The following is a 22672-nucleotide window of genomic DNA, read 5'->3' on the forward strand; positions in this document are numbered from 1 at the left end:
ACTAGCGCAAATAAAAAGAACTTACCTTTGCAATGCTTTGAATGAATCAAAGCAGGACTTATTTTAAAATCTGATTTGCTAATCATGGTACATACAAAATAATATATTACATTTGTTCCACTTCAAATAAAAATTTGGTATGTGAACTCTGCTATATAATGCACTTCTTACTAAACAGTAAATTTGATTACACAATCCTGCTCTTCTTCGTCACATCCTTCCTTCATGAGGGATTATCCATGTCAGAGAGGCGTGGAACCCCTACTAACATGCATTAAGTGTTCCAAAATCATAAGCGGATTTGTAGGCTTTATTAATGCAATTATTATGCAACATTTGTACAACACAAGAGTATCTGATCAAATTTACAAATCACGTAAATTCGGCACCCTGGCTGCTCATAGTGTGCTTCATCGAAGGAAGAAACACTTTGAAATGCAGGGCCAATAACTATGGACACACTTTCAAATGTACTGCCCAAGATAATCGCCAACTTAACCTTCTCTTCAGACAAAAGCCGAGCACCTGTATTTTATTACACCATCGCAATGAACCTTCCGTTAATAAGGAAAATGTCTTGAAGCAATTCTGCTCACAGTGCAGTCCTGTATAAATTCTCACTCTACCTGTGCTAATGATAAAGTAGGACTAGATCAGGGTAAAAAAAATTACTGAACTGTTAAATCATTGAAAGAGGACACTTCAGTCTCCTTCAAGAACATGCAACACTCTATGCATTCATATTCTGGGTAACAGATCAACCATTTTTTTGAAATACATAAACTATGTGGGATCACAATCACCTTACTTTGAGGAAATGGAACAAAGGCCATATAAACATATTTCTCAAAATACATATAAAAGGATTACCCCAATTATCATTTGAAAAGAAGATTTTAATTGGATTTTTGCCCAATGTATATGAACAGATAAAACAGGATTATATACAGGTTAAGTGTGGTTACCTTCTTGTTCCCTGATGCAGTCATCTAGTCATTTATCAAACACCGTACTAAGTTTCCACCTTTCATACTTGAAAAAAAATTATATTTCAGCTATTTCATCTGACCGCAGCGCATCAAGGAAATTTGACTTTTGGAAAACATTCCGAAATGACTTGGGCTAGAGACATATTTTGAATGAGTTGTCCATGTTACCAAAATCAAAGTATTTATTTTCCCTAGGAAGGCATCAATGCTTTTTCTTCCTTAAGCGCGAAAGGAAGACTGTAGAAGTCAAGAGCCTACCAAGAAAACGAAATATCAAGGAAATGCAATTTTGAAATCTGGCTTGCATGTAAAAAGGTTTACAAAAGAGGCATATTGAACTCAAAAAATATTCTGGGTAATTCTAAAAATCAGCTTTTGATTCAAAATATTTCACAAACAAGATGACTATTATATGCTCCATTGATAGAGGCCAGGCCGCAAAAAATAGAGGAACCCATTCATTAAGGAGTCCTGAATTTGGATCAGCGATAAAGAAAAAAAAACTCATATCAAACGCAAATTGAAAGATGCTCCCAAAAGAACATTTTGAAGATATGTTAAGATGTAAGGGCTGTGTAGAGCATTGCTCACTATTTTGAAGGGGGTTTACCTCCGTTAAAATGTTTACTTTGCCTTACATCAGAAAGTATTCTTCAGGGGTTAAATCCAATAGCGCTAGAAAGTACGGTCCTCAAAATATTATGTGCCAGAGTTCTATGTGCAACAGCATTGTTTTTTGTGAAAAGTGCTAAGAGTGGGTCATTGTTCACCTAGCCGGAATCCTTGACCCCAGGCATGCCTTCCGCCTGCTGCTCCTTGATCTTCTGGAGCCCGACGCATACTAGCTGGTGGAACACCAAATCCAGATACTCCTCCTCTTCTACTAGGAAGCCATCGATACCTGGAAGCATAAAAAATGTGTGGAGCATTAGAAACAATTTTGACGCACATCTTTAAATTTAAAATTCATGAACATGGACTAATATTTAATGTGAACTAACGCTTTCACTTGTAATACCATATAAGCAGCAACTTATCCAAGAGGCATATCAGTATTATTATTAAAACAGATAATGTGTGAGGTTAATGTGTGAGGTTTTACAACAAGCATGGACACATCTAAACGTGCTGCACGGAGGGCCATATTATACATGCAGGGCATTTTCCTTCATTGCGCTGGGCACAACTTTTTATAATGTGCGCGCAGCGCAATGAAGGAAAATGTGTCATATTATGATGAAAGTTCTGCCCTGGGGGCAGCGCATTCATGTGAAAAACGAGCGGCTGCTTTGAAGCCGCTCCGTGTTTTCACAGTGCAGGCAGCAACCCGTATGCACTTTGCGGAGGGAATAGAGATCCTCTTGCTGGCGAGTGCGGTGAGTGGACTGCATCCACCCGCAAGGGGATGTCTGGGGAGTCCTTTGTAACCCTTTTTCCCAACTTCAGAGGGCTGCCTAGGGTGCACTAAAAGTGCACCCCATTTTTAGATGGCTCACTGTCAGTACACCTCCTAAGAGGTTCTTTGCCACTGCGCCCACGTCTGTAATAGGCAAAGGGATTCCTTCATTTGCATTGGGCACACCCCCATGCAAAGGAGGGAACAACCTCTGAAGATAGTGCTGGCGCTTTATATGCACTATTGGTATTACAGAAGGGGCCGCACGAACGTCTGCTGCCCCGTCTGTAATACCAAAGTTCCCCCCTGGTGCGCAAAGCGGACACAAACACCAGTTCGCCAACGGGGAAATGTTCAAAAATCTTGTCATACCAAATGTGTGTTGTACAGGGGAGATATTAATCTAAACGTAATGCTTTAAATTGTAACAATTTCCATCAACTTACAACTTAAGCAAGGTCAACACATTTTTTTTTACCTTTACCATCATGAAAGAGGTTTCATCCAAATCTGAACTTGGAAAATTACAAATTGGTTGTGCTAGAAATATCAATGTTGGTGATATTCACTATGTTATCTGTTTTAGGATAATAGAAATAAACGTCAGTGTCTGTGCCTTTTAACCCCTTCCCTGCAAATTCCGCCACTGCGCGGGGGGCTAGGGGGTGAGCGCGGCGCTTCGGCGCTCATGACGGCTCCACGCCGTCATGAGTCAAGGGTGGCATGTGCTCATGACGGCGTGGTTCATGACAACGCCCACTCATTAATACGCCTGCACAGTCGGGGAATTAGTGCTGCGTGGGCGGAGCGGCATGATGGCTCCACGCAGTCATGAGCACACGCCGCCTGTGGCTCATGACGGCGTGGAGCCGTCATGAGCACGCAACGGATTAAAAATAAATTAGGGGAACCTACAATACTACTCTATTCTACCTTTTTTCGATTGATGTTCTCCAACCCCCCATCCACAGATTACTGTCTGAAATTCTTCCAAGTGCTTTTTTACATAATTTTAATTTTCTTTACATTTTTGTGTATGCACATTTAAGCAGAATTAACCCCTTAACCAATGGCCGACGGCAACGCTACCTCCCCAGTGGCCGACGGCATTCCACCCGCGATCGGAAACGCCCGCACCGCGGCGGAATTACCGCCGCGGTTAACGGGTTAAGCAAAAACAGTAAAACAGAATATATTTGAAAAATAAACACTGCTCCATAATACAGAAACATTTTGTATTGCGGTATTTCTTTTTTCAGCTTCACTGATCTAATGTTGGACTGTTTTGCTATGCTTCCGTTTAATATTTATTTCACACAACAATCAGTATGTAAATTTCACTTTTATAGCTGGGCTCACTAATTATTTAAGAATTCTACTTTATTGTTCTTACACCACTCTCAAGCAAAGTCTAAATAGACACTGTTACTCTCTATATGGTAGCAATGCAATAGCTAGTGCATGAACCAAAATACCAGAACAGAAGCACTTTTAAAGTTCTTGATAAAATCCCTACCGGTTGACTCTTGTTCAGCAAGTTTTTATAATTAATAAGAAGAGAGGAAGCCTGGACTTCTTGTTTAAAAGAATACTATAGAATACAAATAAATATAGTTAAACTCACAGAAATTGCGGGGTGGACAGGAAACTTCTTCCTCCTAAATCCATTGGATATTTGAACATTAAAAAGAAGTAGAGATGTCCAACTAGGTTTCCTATTAGTTCATTGATTATGCTGCAAGAGATAAACAAATAATAACATTGCATTTTGCAAGAAATATTTTAAAATGTATTTTTGTACACCACACATAGGTAACGAATTCAACAACAAGCAAGGCAAATATCAATCATTTGACAATCTCCACTTCTTACAAAAAGATTTTTGTCATACACCTTTATGAGTGCATAATCAAACCATTAGAAATATGTAAGAACAAGCATTAAAATGCAATAGGTCTCGCCTTTTATTAAGTTAAAGCCATTTGTTTTGCTAAACAATACCAATAGCAAATCAAATGTCTTTAACTTAAAGCCGAGACCTATTGCATTTTCATGCTTGTTTTTTCTGGACCGGCACTTGTTTTTGCTCATCCAACTTCGACCCTGAGCAAGAGCAAAGAAAACACAAAAGGGGGAAAGAAGGAGGAAGATAAATGACTAAGTCAGAAAACAGGGAGGAAAAAGACTGTATAAGAGCGAAATAAAGGGACGGGGAGTTTCGGATGGTGGATGGAACCATGAGGCAAAATCAAGACGAGCGATCTTTGCTATGTGTAATCCCCAACGCTTGTGAAGTGTAAACATTTGGGCCCCAGCACGTAGTCTTTTACAAGTTAACCACTGCTTTAAGGACCCCGTAATGACTTTTCACAGCAGAGATGCTTCGGTAAATTCCTGCAGCTACACAGGGGATTTGGAAGTGCTAAAACAGCACCAAGTTTGTTTTCAAACCGGACTCTTTCAGGCACTCTAATGGTGGTTTGGGAGGGATAGATCATGGCATGATTGTATTATTTAGCCAATGTAGGCACACACTAGCAATTAGTGATGGTGGTGCAATAAACATCTGTTATACTGTGCCAAGAAACGCTCGGGCGCACGTTAGAACAAGACGTAAAGGCAGTGAAGCCCTAAATACGATGGTCTGGTTTGCCCCAGACAGTCCAGCAACTAAAATGAATTGCTGGACTGAACCAAACACCCGGCCTGCCAAGGAATTCGGCTAGTATGTCCATGACAAGCCATGTACGGCCCGGTGACAGTCAAGAGCAGACGCGCTGGCTCTTGCCGCGTATTTTTTTAATATAGGAATGACTGTCAGTCTGAGATGAAGTGCGCCACACTTCCAAACCCCGAGGCTGCCGGGCGCTGATGTTCAGCGGGGGCTATCAGTGCTGGAATGGGAGCTAAAAACAGCCCAGGCAGTGTGTTCATACCATCTCCGTAGTGCACAGAGAGTGCAAATAAAATGGCACAAAACTGTGCCCAACGCGCATGGCGTTATAAAAGAAATGGCTTTCAGCCTTTCATAGTTTGAACGCCAGCATCGGATGTAAAAAGAGAAAATACCTATTGTGTCATCTTTGTATTGATGCTTGCGAGCTGGATTAAAGCAAAATGAAAGGACACACACGAACAGCTCTTCTTTGCCACGCTTGTATTTGTTCTGCTTTTTTGAGTGAAATATTAAATTGACTTAATTTTGGAAGCGATGACACTGCACTAAAAATATTTGTCTGTATGTACGTATTAAAAAAAGGGGAAAATACGCGAATGTCACCCCCTTCTTAAGACATGAGAGAAAGAAGCCTTGATCTCTTGTCTTTATGAGGCCATGTGTTTAAGCACATGGCCCCATAAAGATAAGAAAGCTTTCATGACGCATGGAAGGCAGACGAGCCCGTCCAAGTGGGCCTTCTCAAAAAGAGAAAAGTCTATGTCACCAAAAACTATTTTCCAATGGCTGGCCACCATTTAGCATAAACGGTGAGGCCGGGCAATGGAAAAGAGGGACGAGGCTAAAAGCCTTTTACAGAAAGTTATTCTAAATCATTAAATCTCGACGAGCGAGCTGCGCATGTGCACAGCCACGCTAGCTGAGACCTAAAAAGAGAGGACATCCATTGTGCAAGGTATACTGCAATCAGTTGTGTAATATTGTAGCAAGTTAAAAAATCTAGAACTTGAGACCTATGGTAGATATTTTTTGTTGTTGTCCTTAATGCAACGCTCTAGGTGTGACAGATATGCCCAGACCCAGGTCCCACGTTTACTGTTCCAGTGTGCTCCAGTTATACCCAGCTGGTCAACTTGTCCGAAACCAGTCAGGGTGGCTTGGGTTCCGGGTCAGAGGGTATTTGGCCTGACAGTTTGAGCTGGACGGTTCCTACTGCAGCAGGGCCAAAGCTCATGTGTATATGTCTGGCTCTGTCTGAGGTGGCATGGCGACAAATAAAAATGGTATGTTGTTCTAACTAACATAACAAAGAAGTTACAAATATTGAAAGTAGATGTGTTTAGTGATCATTGCTCCTGATGATCAATCAAAATGCAATCATTTACAATACTAAATGTTGGATTTGTATTTCTATACATGGTTATGCACTAATGTAAGCATATCCCCCCTGGGATTTACAAGATACTAGAACATCAAACCTCCACAATAATGGATAATGAAGGAGGAAGGGCAATACAACGAAAATTGATCTCCCCTATAAAACTTCTATTGCTCTGCCCTCAAAAGCCAAGTCAGAAAAAAAAATCACAAGAATAGGATTCTTGCATATACGTGTTATCATTATTATTTTTTATGGAATTAGATGCTATTGTGAACTGTAGCTTCACATCTCTGCAGTCTCTGGTTAGAAGGAAAAATTCCCCCAAAAAGTCCATTTGACGGGGAGCAATCCTTCCATCTCAACAACAATACTCGAAAGGTCATCTTACGAGACAGATTTATACAGGTTTTTGAAAAGAGAGTCCTGTAACATTTAAAGCGTTGAAAATACATAGGAGCTTGTACATCAGTAAGTGCAATAGAGCACTCCAGCTAAAGAGGCGATTATGTTTTGATACTAAAGTAAGTTCTCAGTCAAAAAATTTAGAAATCAAACATGATCTATGGCACTTACGAAAGACCATGAAAAGGGGTAGTTAATATCCTGAAACTACTAGTATCATAAGCTGTGCATACAACGGTATTGATGGAGACTGCTAACTGCAAAGTGGTAACCTTGGCACAAATATTACAACTGGAGCATATTGCATTAACTGTCCTAGGAGTACCTACATTTGAAATGTACATGATTAGGGCTTTACAGATTTTGAAGCTATATACCTCCACAATAATTCAAAAATGATAACTAGAATAAAACACAATGCAAAACAAAGGCTGCATGAAAAAGGGCAGAAAAGAAAGCCATCATTAAAAAAAGAAACTAGATGATTTGTGTACAGGAGGACTACTTTAATGGAAATTGGATTAGGTGCCAATAGTAGCAAGATAGTGCTCCCATGTTATAGGAGAATTAATTTGTTGTCCCTTTAAAAATTGGGGTTTTCCAAGTCTCAAATCCAGACTCTGAAAATTGGAAAACAATAGGTACAATTAATAAGTATGTGGTAGAGGTCTTATAGAAAGTTAACATTTGTTTATGTTCCTTATTGACCGCAACACAAGTTCTAGATGGAAAGTAAAGATTTCTTCAACTCCAGCTTTGAAAACGCGGCCAATGTATTCACAGCAGGAGTGGGAGACACTCCACAGCCTTTAAGTTCAAAAATATTTTTTATGAGTAGGAGGATTTTTCCTTCCTCCTCTTATCTCACGTGTTGACAGAAATGTGAAGTTGATATATTTAGAAAAACCTTGTAGTATTAAACACAGTGCAATGACAAATGCCAGATAAGGGTTGATTGTTGCATTCATTTGTGACATTCCTGTGATGGACAAATACACTGTCTATAAGCCAATTACAAATGAATTTGAATAACAAATTAATCTAATAAAATGAATAAATGAACTGCAGATTAAGTAGGTGAAGATAGTTATCCCACAGGACTGTCCACTTATTACCACCGAACACAGATCCTGAGAAGAAGGTGAATTCTCTCTCAGATTCACAAACAAACATTATTATTACATATTCATAAGAAAAATGGTCTTTTGAAAATACTAATGTTACAAAACTGAGGTGATTGTCTGTTTGAAAGTAGGTGGGCAGAAACTGGTTAGAGTACTTTCATATTTGAGTCAAACAGAGCTCTACAAATACTTACGATCCACCAATGACATAGTTGAATCCAAGAATGACCCAGGGTAGATAACAGGCCTAGTGGAAACATACAAGATACCCAATGAACGAACATAATTGAACTACCCTTAATGAGTCAGGTTATATCATAGCATTTATTAATTTTCTGTAATCTATTTCAGTTACAAAAGCATTTCAGTAAAAGGGGAGGCTACTCTGTCCGAAAACAGAGAATGTACATTTCTCCTAACGAATGGCATTCACAACATCTTTTGCCCTAAACGGTTATTTTTTTTTTTATAGAACAGGTGGCGAAATCCCCATTTGGCAAACAGTTTGTGCCAAACAGACACTGGAGACTCCGGAGTTCCTTCTGCAGAATACTCCTAAAACTATCACATTAAAATTCACTGTGAATAATATTATGACAAGACCAGAAATAGTTTTCTCATAAAAAAATTCGAAGCATCAACACAACAAGAAAACAAAAGAAAGACATTTTCCAGTGCAACAAACAAGACATTTTTTGCTTCAGTAAGTGAGCGCATGACTATATAGGCACACATTTGCTTTGTTTCTTGCTATGATTTGAATACATTACTCACATTTTGTATCTTCTATTTAACTTAAGGTTTCTGAAGTTTATATGGTTATAGTGGTTTTCTGTGATTATGTGCACTCCACTTTATTTCTCCCCTAATGTTCAAACTGCAACTCTCCACTGTTATGACAAGTGCAAGCACTAAACTACTTTGAGCAGAGTGGGGAAATGCTGCACTAAGCGTAAGCCGCATTCTGGCCTGTGTACAGAGCAGATCAGTATGTATTCATGAGGATGCCAACCTTATGGACTCTGGTACATGCCCTTGCCTGCCTAAGTTAAACATGCCCACACATACTCTTTTGTCTTCCCACTCCCAAGTACATAGTCTGCATTAAGTACTGCCACTCACTATTTTAAACATAATGCAGGTAAATATGAACTTTTTTTGATAGATTTGGTTTTGAAAAATATTAAACAGCGACAATCAGCATTCATAGACATAATACAATATAGCATTATTTAGGAAGCAATATTACAGTGGGGTTGATTTTGGTCGGGTGAGCATAACCAATAATTTCAGAAATGAGAAAAGTTCGATCCCACCTCGGTGTCGAGCTGGTGAGTATTCAATGTCGTGGTGCATGTCCGTACAACAAAGCTAACTACAATAGTCCCAGGTGTAAAGGGCGGGGGGGGGGGGGGGGGGGGGGGAGAAAAGCAGCAGATATGCTTCTGGTGGGTGGGGAACTCTGGGTATCCAGCTATCAAAGATTGCCATACGTTGGTGAATCTCTTTTCTTAGTGAAAGCTGATGGGATATGTGTACAATCACCGGGATCTGACAAAGGTTGTAAAACCAGGATACCATTGAGAGGGGGTTCTGATCATTTTCAGTATAGTGCAAGGAGTGGTTTGTCATATGTTGCATCAGTGCCGAGTTGGTGTGTGTCATGTCCTCCAGTTCGTGAGGTTTCATGCCTAGCTCCAGGATGGCCACAAGTCTGCTGGGAGGGGTTATCCCAAGACCTCTTCAATATGCCCCAGAATTTCTTTCCAGTATGTTTGAATCACAGAGCAGGACCACCAGATGGGGAGGAACAGTAGATTATCAAAGTTTTAAACTGTTGTTTTCCTAATGCCATGGAGAGGTTTGTTCATCACGGTACTGGTTTTCAAACTTTTGCTTGCCGTTCCTCAACATTGGTTTGTTGGTATCTATCTGCATTAGCATGGATTGTAAGGAGAGGGATCACAAGGGAGTAGTCCAACTCATTTTTCAAGATCTCAAAGAATTGCTATACATAAGCAGTCTTCTGCCATGCACACAGTTCCCAATGTCATTAGGAACTCAATGGGGCAGGTATAAGCCTGATCTGGACTCTAAATAGTAAATGAAAAAGGCACACTATATTTCATATAGGTTTTTCCAAATTCCTTTTACAGATGCTAACTTATTGTGTTCTTTTTACAAAAGGGTAATGATTAAGATTAGGTCCACTAACAGAATATTTGGACTTAGCGTAGGAGGTTTGGCTTGGTGGCATTCCAGAGGGAGTAGAGGTACTGTGACATCATTGTACTGTATTGTACCACACTGCTGTATTTTGCACAGCATAAATACTGCAATTTGTTTAATGTGTAGAGAAAGCATCTTCTTTTAAAACTGCAAATTGGAGGAAACTGAGGTCTATAAAATATACTGATTTCAGAAGGCAATGGTTCCTTTTTTAGTAACCAGTTCATAATAGAGTAAGTAACTGAACAAGCTCAATTATATTGGAATTTTCTTGGAATATGGAATGTTTCCAAAGGCAGGAATTGGAAAGGTCTCTTTACCTGCTGCGTCTTGTAGATCCCTGAAAGATCAACCTATGACAGTGATAAAAAAGCAATCTCTTTCTTAAAAGGTCTAGGATTTTACAACCATGCGAAACAAGGTTGGGGAAAAAGTCACTGCTTCAATTTAACGCTCCTCATTTTTACCTCCCTAGGCAGAGACTACACATTTGCAAGCCAATTTGCAATTAATCACATTAGATGTCAGAATTCTAATAATTTTTTATGGTTTAGGTACAGAGTTAGACTGCACACTAAAAATCATTAAAGGTAGACTCAGATGTGATTGAGAGGATTTGAAGAAACGTTTCTGGAAATGAGGGTACACAATTTCTTAATCTCTGAGGGTTCTCAGAAACATTATTCTTGGGCAAATGAAGAACAAGAGATCACACCCTGTAATACATTTATAGAGCTCCAAAAATGTACTGTATCCTTATCTAAAAGCAGAACTATGCCTTTTCTGGGATCCCTAATTCAACAAGATTGGCTGGCATACTTTGATTTCAAAAAGATGGTCACTGTTCTGTGATTTCTTCACTACACAGGGAGCCTCTCCACTTAATCTTGGAAGATTGGTGTTGACAATACCCGGTGTCTGCCTTGCAATCTCTCTTCAGCTCTGCAGCATCTACAATTCTCTCCAAGACTTTGCTGTTATTTTGGGGACATGCATACGACGATCCAATTAGACCACATGTTTTGGTTAGGTTACAGGATTAAGCAATGCTGTGGAATCATGTAAATCTGTAATGTTCGCGTTTGAACTTCTCTAGCAACTGGAATGTGTGATCATTTGAAGGTCTTGTTTTGAATATCCTGGTGGAAACTCAGTCATGGTATTCTTTTGCAGTTGAAGGTGAAGATCATCAAATTAGAATTTAGAGGGGCTTTGTCTCAATCTCACATTTCAATCGGTCTACTTGCCAGACTGTCGTAATGCCAGTGTCTTCTATCCAGGATGTGATGCTGAGGCTTTTACATTATCTATTAAAAATTGCCCATTTTTTCAGATATCCCCGGTACAGATTACATTTGATCTGGACACTCATTAAAAAAAAAAATTGTAGCTGGGTCACCTGAAACAAGAAAGCTATTTTGTGTTATCCCTCATGTTACTCTTAGATGCTAACCATTTAGAATCTGGATCTCAGTAAGTACGTTTAAGACTGAAGCAGCGGGGGTGGAGTGGGATGGGAGAGTCCACAATGAACAGCAGCTGTTTTACTTCAGCTGGTGGTAGGATCCTCTGCTGGCTTGAATTTTCAGAAAAGATTTGTCGTATCTTTCATTGGATGGACAATTTATCTTTTGGCTAGAGAAAAAGCCTCTGCGACATATGGCACAAAGTAGGATAAATACTTTAAAAAAAAGGCATTTCCACCAAGGCCATATCATTATTATTCATATGGACTTTCTTACCAGGGTGCCCCACTTACCAGCAGGATGTTACCTAGATGACAACTTTGGAAAATTTGTGAAGTAGTATTATTAGATTTTAAAGGTTTGAGGGTCTGTTCCTCAAAGACTGGAACTAAGAGCACTAGCAAAGGATATGTCCCTTCAATACCTGTTGCAAATAGTGAACTATACATTTTCATCATTAATAACAAATTTAAGTTTAAGAATGCAGACAGGAGCTATAATTAGTGGGGGTCACACCATCTGGATGAAATCCACCTCTTTTGGAACTATTCTTCCTGGCAAGACACACAACCTGCAACAACATGGAGGTTCTGGGCCATGGAGATCTTTCGTTAGGGCTTTGGGATTCCTCAAACTATGTTTGGATTTTGAAATAACTTGCATCTGCAAATCGGTTAGGGTTAGTTGACCTCAATAGTTTTTCACTATAAATACTGATTCCTTTTCATCAAATATCAAGGTCTTGTTAAACAACCTGACAATGCAGAAGTGAAATCTGATCATAGTTGCAATGGTTTCTGATCAACAGTTTCATCAGTACACATCCAGAATGAATCCACTTGGTTGTGTATATTTTGCATTGAAGACCGTGGAATGTCATACTGCTTCTGGCTAAACAACAAAGTTACAATTGTTTCTAAAACCTACCATGCTCGTTTATTTTTGTTTCTGCAGGTTGTGCTCTGAAAGCAACTAGCAGACATGTTCTCCTTCATGGCTTTGTGTCTTGGCTTTTAAAAGTATTAAAAACAGAAAGAACTTTAAAACAGCTACAGTTTTCTAATCACCCAAAACGAGGTTTTTTTCCAAAATGTTTATGATTCAAAAATGTGCAATGTCTTCTCATCTGGTCATTCCCTTCGGAAAAATGACTAACTCCAGATTGTCAACTAATACAAAGCTCCTCCCTTTGGAAGGAGACACCCTGTTGCACAGCTTTGTAATTCAGACAGATAAGTCTTTCCGATTAATCATCAAAATTAATTCCACCTCATATTGGGGTTCCAAAAGTATTTAATTTTTCATCAAAGTTTCCACAAAACACAAAGTTCTGGTTGTGTATCCAACATCAACATAATCCAGTATCATTCCTTCCCCAATGCATTTCGGGCTAATTAGGAAGCCCTTCCTCAGGGGACAACTCTACAAAAAAAGGAACAAATCAACATATCACTGTGTGTGTCAAAGATAGTTGCTATACACACATCATTTCACATCACTAAATTTATGACATTCACTTCATGTCAATCAGAAAGTGCCAAGATGTTTATGTAAACGCTGAAGAGCCATGCGTGTGTTATAAATTTCACATCCTATTCCTCGGTCACCCGGTGAACTGGTGCGTCCTTGAAAATATATCCAGCAAATAAACGTGAAAACGCGTGTTAAAATAACCACATGCCCCGATCACCGATTAGTGTAACAGAAAAGGTCCAGGCTTTCTAAAAGGCGTTAACGTGAGCTGCATACTCACGGACTGTTTCAAAGAGCTGTGACGCTGTCTCTGCAACAGAACAGCACGTGTTACCATTAAAACATCCAGCTCGTGTGTGCAACTAGTAGCGCGGTCTCCTGGAAGTGAAGAGCATGGTAACATCAAATAGAATACAGGTACATTCATGCGAAATGAAATGCATGTAAAAGTGAACATTATAAGTTACAAGTAACACAAAAACTCCATCCGATCATTCAGACCGTGTGGCTGCATCGATGCCATATAGCGAATCCAAAAAATTTCTCTTTTGAGCAATGTCTGTTTGTTATTGTGAGTGGGGGTGATTTGTTCAAGTATGACATATTTGAGTTGGGCTACAGAGTGTTTTTGTTCAACAAAATGTGCAGCAACTGTGGATTTCAAGTTTCCAGTTCATTTCATTTCGCATGAATGTACCTGTATTCTATTTGATGTTACCATGCTCTTCACACCCATATGCTTTATTTGCACTTTAAACGCCTCACTCAATATGGCCGACGCGCTTTTGTTTGAGCCCGTTTTGTTGTCCGTTTTTACTTTTTGCATGCAATCACAAGCCGGTAAAAACATCACCGAGTGAGAACACCACTGGGGTTCCCGATATAGTGACGGCTTTGCGCGCCTTCAGCTTTATCACCAAGTAAGTACTCCTTCCAGGAGACCGCGCTACTAGTTGCACACACGAGCTGGATGTTTTAATGGTAACACATGCTGTTCTGTTGCAGAGACAGCGTCACAGCTCTTTGAAACAGTCCGTGAGTATGCAGCTCACGTTAATGCCTTTTAGAAAGCCTGGACCTTTTCTGTTACACTATTCGGTGATCGGGGCATGTGGTTATTTTAACACGCGTTTTCACGTTTATTTGCTGGATATATTTTCAAGGACGCACCAGTTCACCGGGTGACCGAGGAATAGGATGTGAAATTTATAACACACGCATGGCTCTTCAGCGTTTACATAAACATCTTGGCACTTTCTGATTGACATGAAGTGAATGTCATAAATTTAGTGATGTGAAATGATGTGTGTATAGCAACTATCTTTGACACACACAGTGATATGTTGATTTGTTCCTTTTTTTGTAGAGTTGTCCCCTGAGGAAGGGCTTCCTAATTAGCCCGAAATGCATTGGGGAAGGAATGATCCTGGATTATGTTGATGTTGGATACACAACCAGAACTTTGTGTTTTGTGGAAACTTTGATGAAAAATTAAATACTTTTGGAACCCCAATATGAGGTGGAATTAATTTTGATGATTAATCGGAAAGACTTATCTGTCTGAATTACAAAGCTGTGCAACAGGGTGTCTCCTTCCAAAGGGAGGAGCTTTGTATTAGTTTATAGTCTCGCTGGGAGGCACAAACAGCGTCCAACCCTGCTCGCACGCTACAAAAGCTTACTGTTGATTAGAATTTGAATTACCGCTGTGCAAGTCCTCCATCTATTTGTTTGATCTAACTCCAGATTGTGACATCCATTGATCATAACATAAGGAGTGAAAATCTTAAAACGTGTCTGATTCATCTAGAGAGCTTTCTGAGCTATGGCTGCAGAAGGATATTCTTAGATCAAATGATTTGTAAGCAATTATATTTTTTCCCCATAATAAGCCAATAGAACATGCATTTGATTACGGTTATATGCTTTAAGCTAAGAATGATATATGCCTCCGTTCTAACTGTAAAATGACAGTTGCTAGTCACAACAGCAGAGGAACATCAGGATTTAATTGTAGATACCGAAGTGACCATTACTTCACCTCAGCATATTCAGTGAAAGCTCCCATTTTAGTGATCATTTGCTGTTGGTTTCCCCTTAACTCATTACTTCCATGAGGAAAAAGCAGTTTGGAGATGGAAGGAGTGTTTTGGGAATTGCAAGAGATGCTTCTCAATTGGCTTTGAATTTACAAACGTATGTTCTATATTCCTTTGGTGCGCACAGGGACTTGCATTATTCAGGGAAGATATCTTGCTCTCTGTAGCAGAGCACTTTAAGGAAAGATTTTTCCAATAATAGTTCAAATTTATTCTCAAGTTATTGGTTGTGTTGGTTCCCTTCTAAAGGTAGTCTCTTTCAGTCTATTAAGACTTTCCTTCTCAGATAAATGAGGGAAAAACACATTTTTAATCAAACAATGGGGAAATCACATTAAGCTTCCCACAAAAGGTATGCAGGTATAGTTGAAAGGTAGGCAGAATGGTATCAAAAGAGAGAAGAAAACAGGCTCATCATATTCAAAGAATATCATAGAAAAGACTGAGTGTGCAAAACATTCATTTGAACTTAATAGGTCTGGTTAGCCATACTCGCCCACAAAGTTTAATATTCTAGTTAATTTAATCCGGTATGCTCGGTGATGAACAGGACTAAGTAAATTATGAGGGGAACATGTTGTGGGAGTACAATACAGGTGAGAGATTACACCATTTCCCTCCAGTACTAAGAAGGCAGTTTCGATGCAGGTAGTAGTTTCAATACATAAAGCAGAAATATGGATGATGAATGGTGGACGAGAAAACTTTTTGTTTGCAGTAACACTACTCGCGAGTTGTTTAATGCATAAAACGTGCAAAGACTAGTTGATAAAGCAGACCTCAAAGCAGGATTCATTCGCATTTTGAAATTATCTATCAGATAAGTGACTGCCAACTGGAAATGAAAAGCATCAGTGAAACCACTATTGTGAAAAATGATGGCCTGGACTGGAATAGCTCTCACTATCTAAACTATTTCTCTTACAACGTAATTAAATGGAACAGAACAGGTTGTTTAAGATTTAATTTCTTACAATTAAAATCATTAAAATGTAATTGATCCACTAATTTCATCCAAAATAGTGGAGCGGGAGAGTAAGAGTCGCTTATTGTATTCGGCATTCCTTTCTCTGAAAGTATTAGATTTCCCAGTCTCTGAGAATGTTGGCAAATGGGGGGTGAGGGCATGTGACAGTTGGTGTGGTGTTCATATTTATTGTAGATGGTTACCATCGTCAGGTAGAAGTTAATTTCCATCATCCTCTAGAAATATGATGTGTGGTTTACTACTATGTGCTGGTGGATGTTGATGAACTTATCCTTGCAACAGTAATGATTCTTCATGTTTCACGGAGTCAGTAATTTGGTCTGCCTCTCTAATATGCCTTGTCAGAACTTTTACTAAACATGCAATTTGCTTTATCTTCTTCAACCAGTTAGTCGTTTGTTGACCAAATAGGGTAGTTATGTCAAAATGTGTATTCTGTGCTTGAACATAAGTCAGATACTTAGTCAACAGTATTTGGAAGATTAGGACCAATGTATCTGCATTACCAATTTCAGAGCTTGATCTGATGTTTTGTTTCTTGGATGTGCAATTGCATGATTTAGTATAATGTAAGAGATTTAAAAAAACTAAGCTGCCGCACCACTAAATCATCAAATTTGACTTTCTGTATAAACTCTGGCGAGAATGTCTCTCATATGCTGATATTTTTAGGTGTTCCCTGTATCTACCAAATCCCTCTTTCATAATGAATGTGCCCTTTCATTTTGTTTTTAGAAGGAGTAGCAATCAATTCTTTCCACCTATTTAATTGTTTTTTAAAAATCTGATTGTATGTATCATGTACTGCTTTTATGGTTTTAATTAACCGAATAAAGTTTTTTGACTGACTGACTGACAAATCTGACTGTTGTGATAAGTAGTAGTTCTGTAATCTCCTCCATGTCACCACACTGACTTCAGATGTACATTGTAGACAGAACAGCTGAGCTGTCATAAAAACGTCTGACTGGTTAAAAAAGAGCAGAAAATCAGAGGTAGGCCCTGCTACACCAAATAGCAGATCTTGGGCAGGGACTTTACGGACCAAATTGTTCCTGGTTTTGTTAATACGTTCTTGGTTCATTTCACTATGTGAGCACACTTTGGTAGATACCAAGTTACTCTATCTAGGTGCAATATTCTTTGTTTACAGCTTTCATTTGTAAAGGAAAGAATTCACTTATGGCTACCTTGCAGAACGCAAACAGGCAAACACAATGTATATGGATTCAGGTATAGAATTCTCCTTTAAACTATGTTCTTCCTCCTCTGTCTTACCTCCCACTTCATCCGTCACATCAGTTCGAAGTAAAGCACAAAACAAGAATGGAGTCTGATGCATGAAATCCTCTCCGAGAATCTTAGGTAATGGTATATTGCTCATACCTAGGTTAATTGGTGGTTAATTTCCCCTTAAGTTCATCATAATATTAGTTGAGGCAGATTCTAAAGCTTCATTTAAAGCCATGCTTTTTGTGTCTTTGAGGTGAAGGACGTTGCTGCGTCAAAAGGTTTTTTGTACGTCTCTATAATGTTTCAAGGCTATGTTGACATTTCATGGTTTCTTTAAAGTACTTATTGATGTTCTCTTTAACACTATCATTATATTTTTGAGTTGGCCCACGCTGTCACAATGCCTACTATGTTACTAAACTCCTTCGACACTATGATCAATCTTTGTGACATGCATCATGTATAATATTTTTTAGAGATGGAAAGATTTTCTGGTCTATGGGTGTGCAGGTCTTGGGTGCTGCTCCACTGATGACACACTCCTGAGTTCTTAAAAACCTACATGCGTTGGGAAGGTGCCCTTCACCACAAGACCTTTAAGTGTAATGCTCATTCCATCCTTAGGACTACAAAGTGGCTCTTAATGTTAAGAATTTCAAATACCCAAGCACTTAGCATGAAAGGTCCCAGGGCTCTCGTCTCAGAAGTGTGAATTGTTTTCCGCTTGATTCTACAAGAAAGCTAGTACAGCTTTATTGTTTTCCAAAAATCAACAACTACAAATTGGAGGAGTCTCTATCAAGGAAAAAGTTTGCAGTGTACAGACGTCTTCCCATCTATTTCCTGTGACCAAATGTAAGAAAAATATATGTAAAGCGCAAAAGAGTATAGGGACACAGTCAACAGCATAGATAAGTCTCATTACTGAACCCTTACATGGTTTGGGAATACAACTTTTAAAAATGTTAACTAACCTCGGAGTGATAGTACGTGAACAGAAAAATAATCTGCAATGGATTTATGCAATCTAAAAACAACCAGCCCCTATGGCAAGCAATTGTATCTCATTAGTACTGAGAAATGATTTCTGTCCTAGAATCAACTTTCAGTCCTGCAGAAACTTTAGACAAGGAGAAAGCATTTCCATTGGCAAAAGACAGGCCCCAAAAGTGTAGAGGCCAAAAATTGGCATGAAATAGGAAAATCATTATAGGATGGATTTTGAGCCCCTTAAGTGAATTCTGCTAAAAAAAGATACCCTTCAGTTTTTAAGTGAGAAGAGAATCACAAAAAAATTGCCATCCTTTGCTATCAATTTAGTGGTGCAAATTGCTTACTGGTGTATATTTTTCACAACGTTGTTTTCAAGGGTATGCGGTACATAACATTTTGCTTATCAACCTAGCTACATACGTGTCCATTATATCCATCATACCTTAAATCTTGTTCCAAACCAAAATGATACAATCATATCCCGATTCAGCTGGGACCAGACGTATAGCACGGACATGATCAGAGGAATCATTAGCAACTGGAAAAGAAACCAAAACCAAGAAAAGTTAGAGAAACCAACTTCAACAATTGCAATGATTTTTTCTTTATCAAGTGTTTGATCAATATATTATCACTTAAAGAGTTTATTAATGACAAACTTCAAACACACTAAATAGAGAAGAAAGATCTTCAGATTGGAATGATAAAATTCTATTTATTATCGCAGACACTATTCAGTTTGTATTGTGTGGTATACAAATTGGTTCTTTGATTTTCTCTAGCTTAGAATTCAGGGGTAAATCTCTCTTCTGTGAACCTGTAGCCAAGGTATTTTTGTCCAGAACATTGTGAAATACAATGTAATAGGTTTTTTGTTTTTGTGGGATTAACTTTAGCAACCTTTGTAAAGAAATATAGGATTCATGTGCACTTTTATGTCATGTAATTCATTTTAAAAGCTTGCAAATAAATATAAACGTGATACATATTAAGAGTCAGCAGCTCTGGGATATTATAGAGCAATGATTAAATCAGTTGATTCCTTCAGCCCATGATGTAAGTAAGTAGTGCACCTATCATAGATTTTGTAATACAAGAACATGTATGCTTGGTGACTACATAAATCCTAATCTGGAAAATGTGATGTGATAATACCGCAAACGAAATTACCAATATTATGGGATACTTGTTTTAGGAGTACAGTATTACCAGATCATTAAAAGGTTTCACCTACAGAAGACTGTGGTAACTGCAGAACTATGTGTTTATACAGTAGTTTCCAAAGGACTCTTCTGCATCCTAGGCAATTTGCCCCATGTGTTATCCGCGAGGCTGAAGTGAAAAAATGTGTCCAGACAAAGCTCATATGGTGCGATTTTACCAAAAACCCTGTAATAGAATTCACTTAAAACCACTAATCAGCAGGTTTCTGTTAATAGAAATGGCTTAGGAAACTGAAGGCAAGCAACGTGTTCTTATTTTAATTTCCACATGAAACCAGCTTCCTCCATTCTCAACAAGTGAGAAGATTACAAAGCAGGAGACCAGCTGGAGTATGGAAGAAGTCACTGAAACAGGCTGTTCAAACTGCAAATTTACCCTCAAAAGAATGAACACAAGAAAACTATTAGGAGAAAAAAAAGGCAGGCCAGCTGAGGAGCCTAAAATAAAACCAAGAATAAAAAAAGATTACCATGGGGGACTGTGAAGACAATCCCACCCCAGACAACCCTCATAACGAGTGACAGAATGAATACGGATTTATTGTCTTGCAGTTGCCTTTTCATTATATTTGGATGGCCGCAAGTATAGGTTGATGGCTATTTGATTAATTGTGCAGTTACTCCACTGTGCCTATGGTTTCATTGGGATGTATACAAGATAGATAGATGTGTTCAATGCAAAATTTCAATTCAAATATTTTTTGTAAAACAGAATTTTAAAAAACACGATTGCTTGCCCAAAAAGGACACTTAAACATACATAAATGCGTCCACTCACCTGCATGTCCATTATTAAACCAGTGATCTGTTATTACACGGTTAAAGAAACATTTCACTTGACAAACAGAAATATAAGTTAGGTAAAGTCGTTTCATTATGTTAAAGAAATCATGGCACAAAAAGTTGGGAGCTAGGTAAAGTGAAAAACAGCAACATGTACAAAAAAAAAATATTAACTCAGCTTTTTGGTTAAAGGAGGTTACAAATGCAGATCTACCTTTTGCTGTACAACTAGGAAAGTTTTACTTTCGTGATGTAGGTTTCTAGTAACTTATTTTTATTTTTGACGTGTGCAGCACCTTTTCATTTTTAGGGGGGCCATTTCAAACAGTATCAAGCAATTGTTACTCTTCAAAGAAAGGATACCACAATGCAAATCCAGTTGAATAGGAGCATAAACAAATAATCAGCGGGTCTCCCATCAAAAGCACCTAAAGTGTGAAAAAATAAAATTCACAAAATGTTATAAACGTAACTTATTATAGCAAATAAAGTGTAAACATTGATATAAATACATGGGGAGAAACATAAGCCATGCAGAGAGTTCACCAAGATCAATAAGATCCACCTGTGCAAAAGTGCAAATAGTTCTAGATCTAGAGGAAACGGCATTACATCAGTTAGTCCTAGTTCAGTAGGCCAGGAAGGAGTTTCTGGGCCACAGCTGTGGAAGTTAAAGCGGTTTACAACTGCTGTCCTGGGATATGCCCTAAGTTGGCTCTGCAAACTGTGCCAAGGACGACCCTTTCTACACTTGACTCTCAGTGAGTGATACCAAGGGCAATCTGTTACAGGCTTCTTAGGGAGGTTAGTGTGGGGGTATGGGGCTCAATAATCAAAATCACCCCCATAGCAGCACAGTAAGTTCAAAGTCCAGCACAGTTCTTCTCTTTATATAAAAGACCAGTACTACATTACACAGCAATTAAAGAAACCTACTACAATAGCCTCTTGCTAGTAACCGGCACACAACTTTACAGAATGCCATTATCCGAGCAGACAGTGTCTTACGACCACTTCTTTGCCAACCTGTTTCTGGGCTTCCTTCTGAAGTCGCACAAGTATAGGGCACTTAACATATGCTTTGTGGAATTTATACAGGGTAGATTACCCACTAGCTAACATCCCCTGCAGCTTAGCAGTGACCCAAGAAGTGTGGCTCACTGGTTAGAGCAGGCAGACCCTGAAGCAGAGGTCAGACCCGGGACCAGGGTTCAATTCCCGACGCGGCAGGGTCTTGAGCGCAAATGTCCACGGACTCGATAATTCTCGCTTCGGTGCCTGACCTAATCATGGGTTCGCACTCTGCAACTCTGGGCATTAAGCTTGCTTAATCTCCACAACGGCCCCCCGCGGCGGGATGCCTGGCTTTCACCTTGGGGATGCCCTGTAGGGGCTATCTCACAGGGAAAAGCCAGGAAGGGTTCCCAAGGCAAGCGCTTAGAGACCCCTAGGTGATAAGCGCTATATAAATCCAACATACAATACAATACAAACTTCAACACCTGGTCCATTTCAGATAGCTCACTTTCCTCTCACAGTGGATGCCAAGGCTGATATCCTCTCAAGAGTCTGCTGTGATCCGCTGTGTACCTGGTTCCAGTTTCTTCAAATCAGAAATGGCCCAAGTCTCTTCCTGAAACTGAATTGCAGCCTGTACGCTAGTCAACACAGTAGATATAATCCAGGCTATATCGGCTTTAGCCCTGGTACTAAACTAGGAGTAATCGAATCACTGCCCAAGAGACATCTAGCATCTTGCTTCTCTCGCACCCCTATCTACCACTGAGCTCCAACTCAACTTGGGCAATCGGATACTCCATGTCCTTTTCATCGGCTAATAGGCCTCAGCTTTTAGCATCTGGTAGAATCTCTTCTGGCTTGAGATACTTCCTTTCTACAATAGAGCTATTGGCTTCTGTATCCCTTGGGGCAGAAACTTTCTTCTCATTGATTCTAGCCTCCAGCCCAAACCCCACTGTGTTTGGGTATGAGTGCTTCAAAGCATAATGGCTAGCTATTACGCATATAGGTGGTACAGGGTCTTTCACCTGACAGGCGGCCTTAAAATGTTCCTTCCTGTGACACTTGAAGAGTTTTATCACTTTGGGCTAGTGGGAATCTTACTGTCCCCGTTTTTCCATCCTTTGTTCAGGACTAGGAACCCAATTCCCTTTTTGTTTCGGTCCCCCTCTGGAAACTTGCGAATTGTTCTAGCC

The 22672-nt window shown here is 39.2% G+C and overlaps 1 protein-coding gene across 1 annotated transcript in view; it reads right to left on the minus strand.

Moving 5' to 3' along the window:
- Window positions 1–296: 296 nt before the first annotated feature.
- The window catches only part of DERL1 (derlin 1), a 71089-nt gene continuing 48713 nt past the window's right edge, over window positions 297–22672 (minus strand). Inside the window, exons 3-8 of the mRNA XM_086966169.1 lie at window positions 20820–20884; window positions 20452–20478; window positions 18893–18988; window positions 8164–8216; window positions 4010–4120; window positions 297–1890 (exon numbers count right to left, since the gene is read on the minus strand). Coding sequence (XP_086822295.1) covers window positions 1749–1890; window positions 4010–4120; window positions 8164–8216; window positions 18893–18988; window positions 20452–20478; window positions 20820–20884 — 494 coding nt within the window. The 3' untranslated portion in view covers window positions 297–1748. The remainder of the gene's footprint in view (window positions 1891–4009; window positions 4121–8163; window positions 8217–18892; window positions 18989–20451; window positions 20479–20819; window positions 20885–22672) is intronic.

The sequence above is a fragment of the Lissotriton vulgaris genome, chromosome 4_1 (assembly GCF_964263255.1).
Source record: "Lissotriton vulgaris chromosome 4_1, aLisVul1.2, whole genome shotgun sequence".
NCBI lineage: Eukaryota > Metazoa > Chordata > Amphibia > Caudata > Salamandridae > Lissotriton > Lissotriton vulgaris.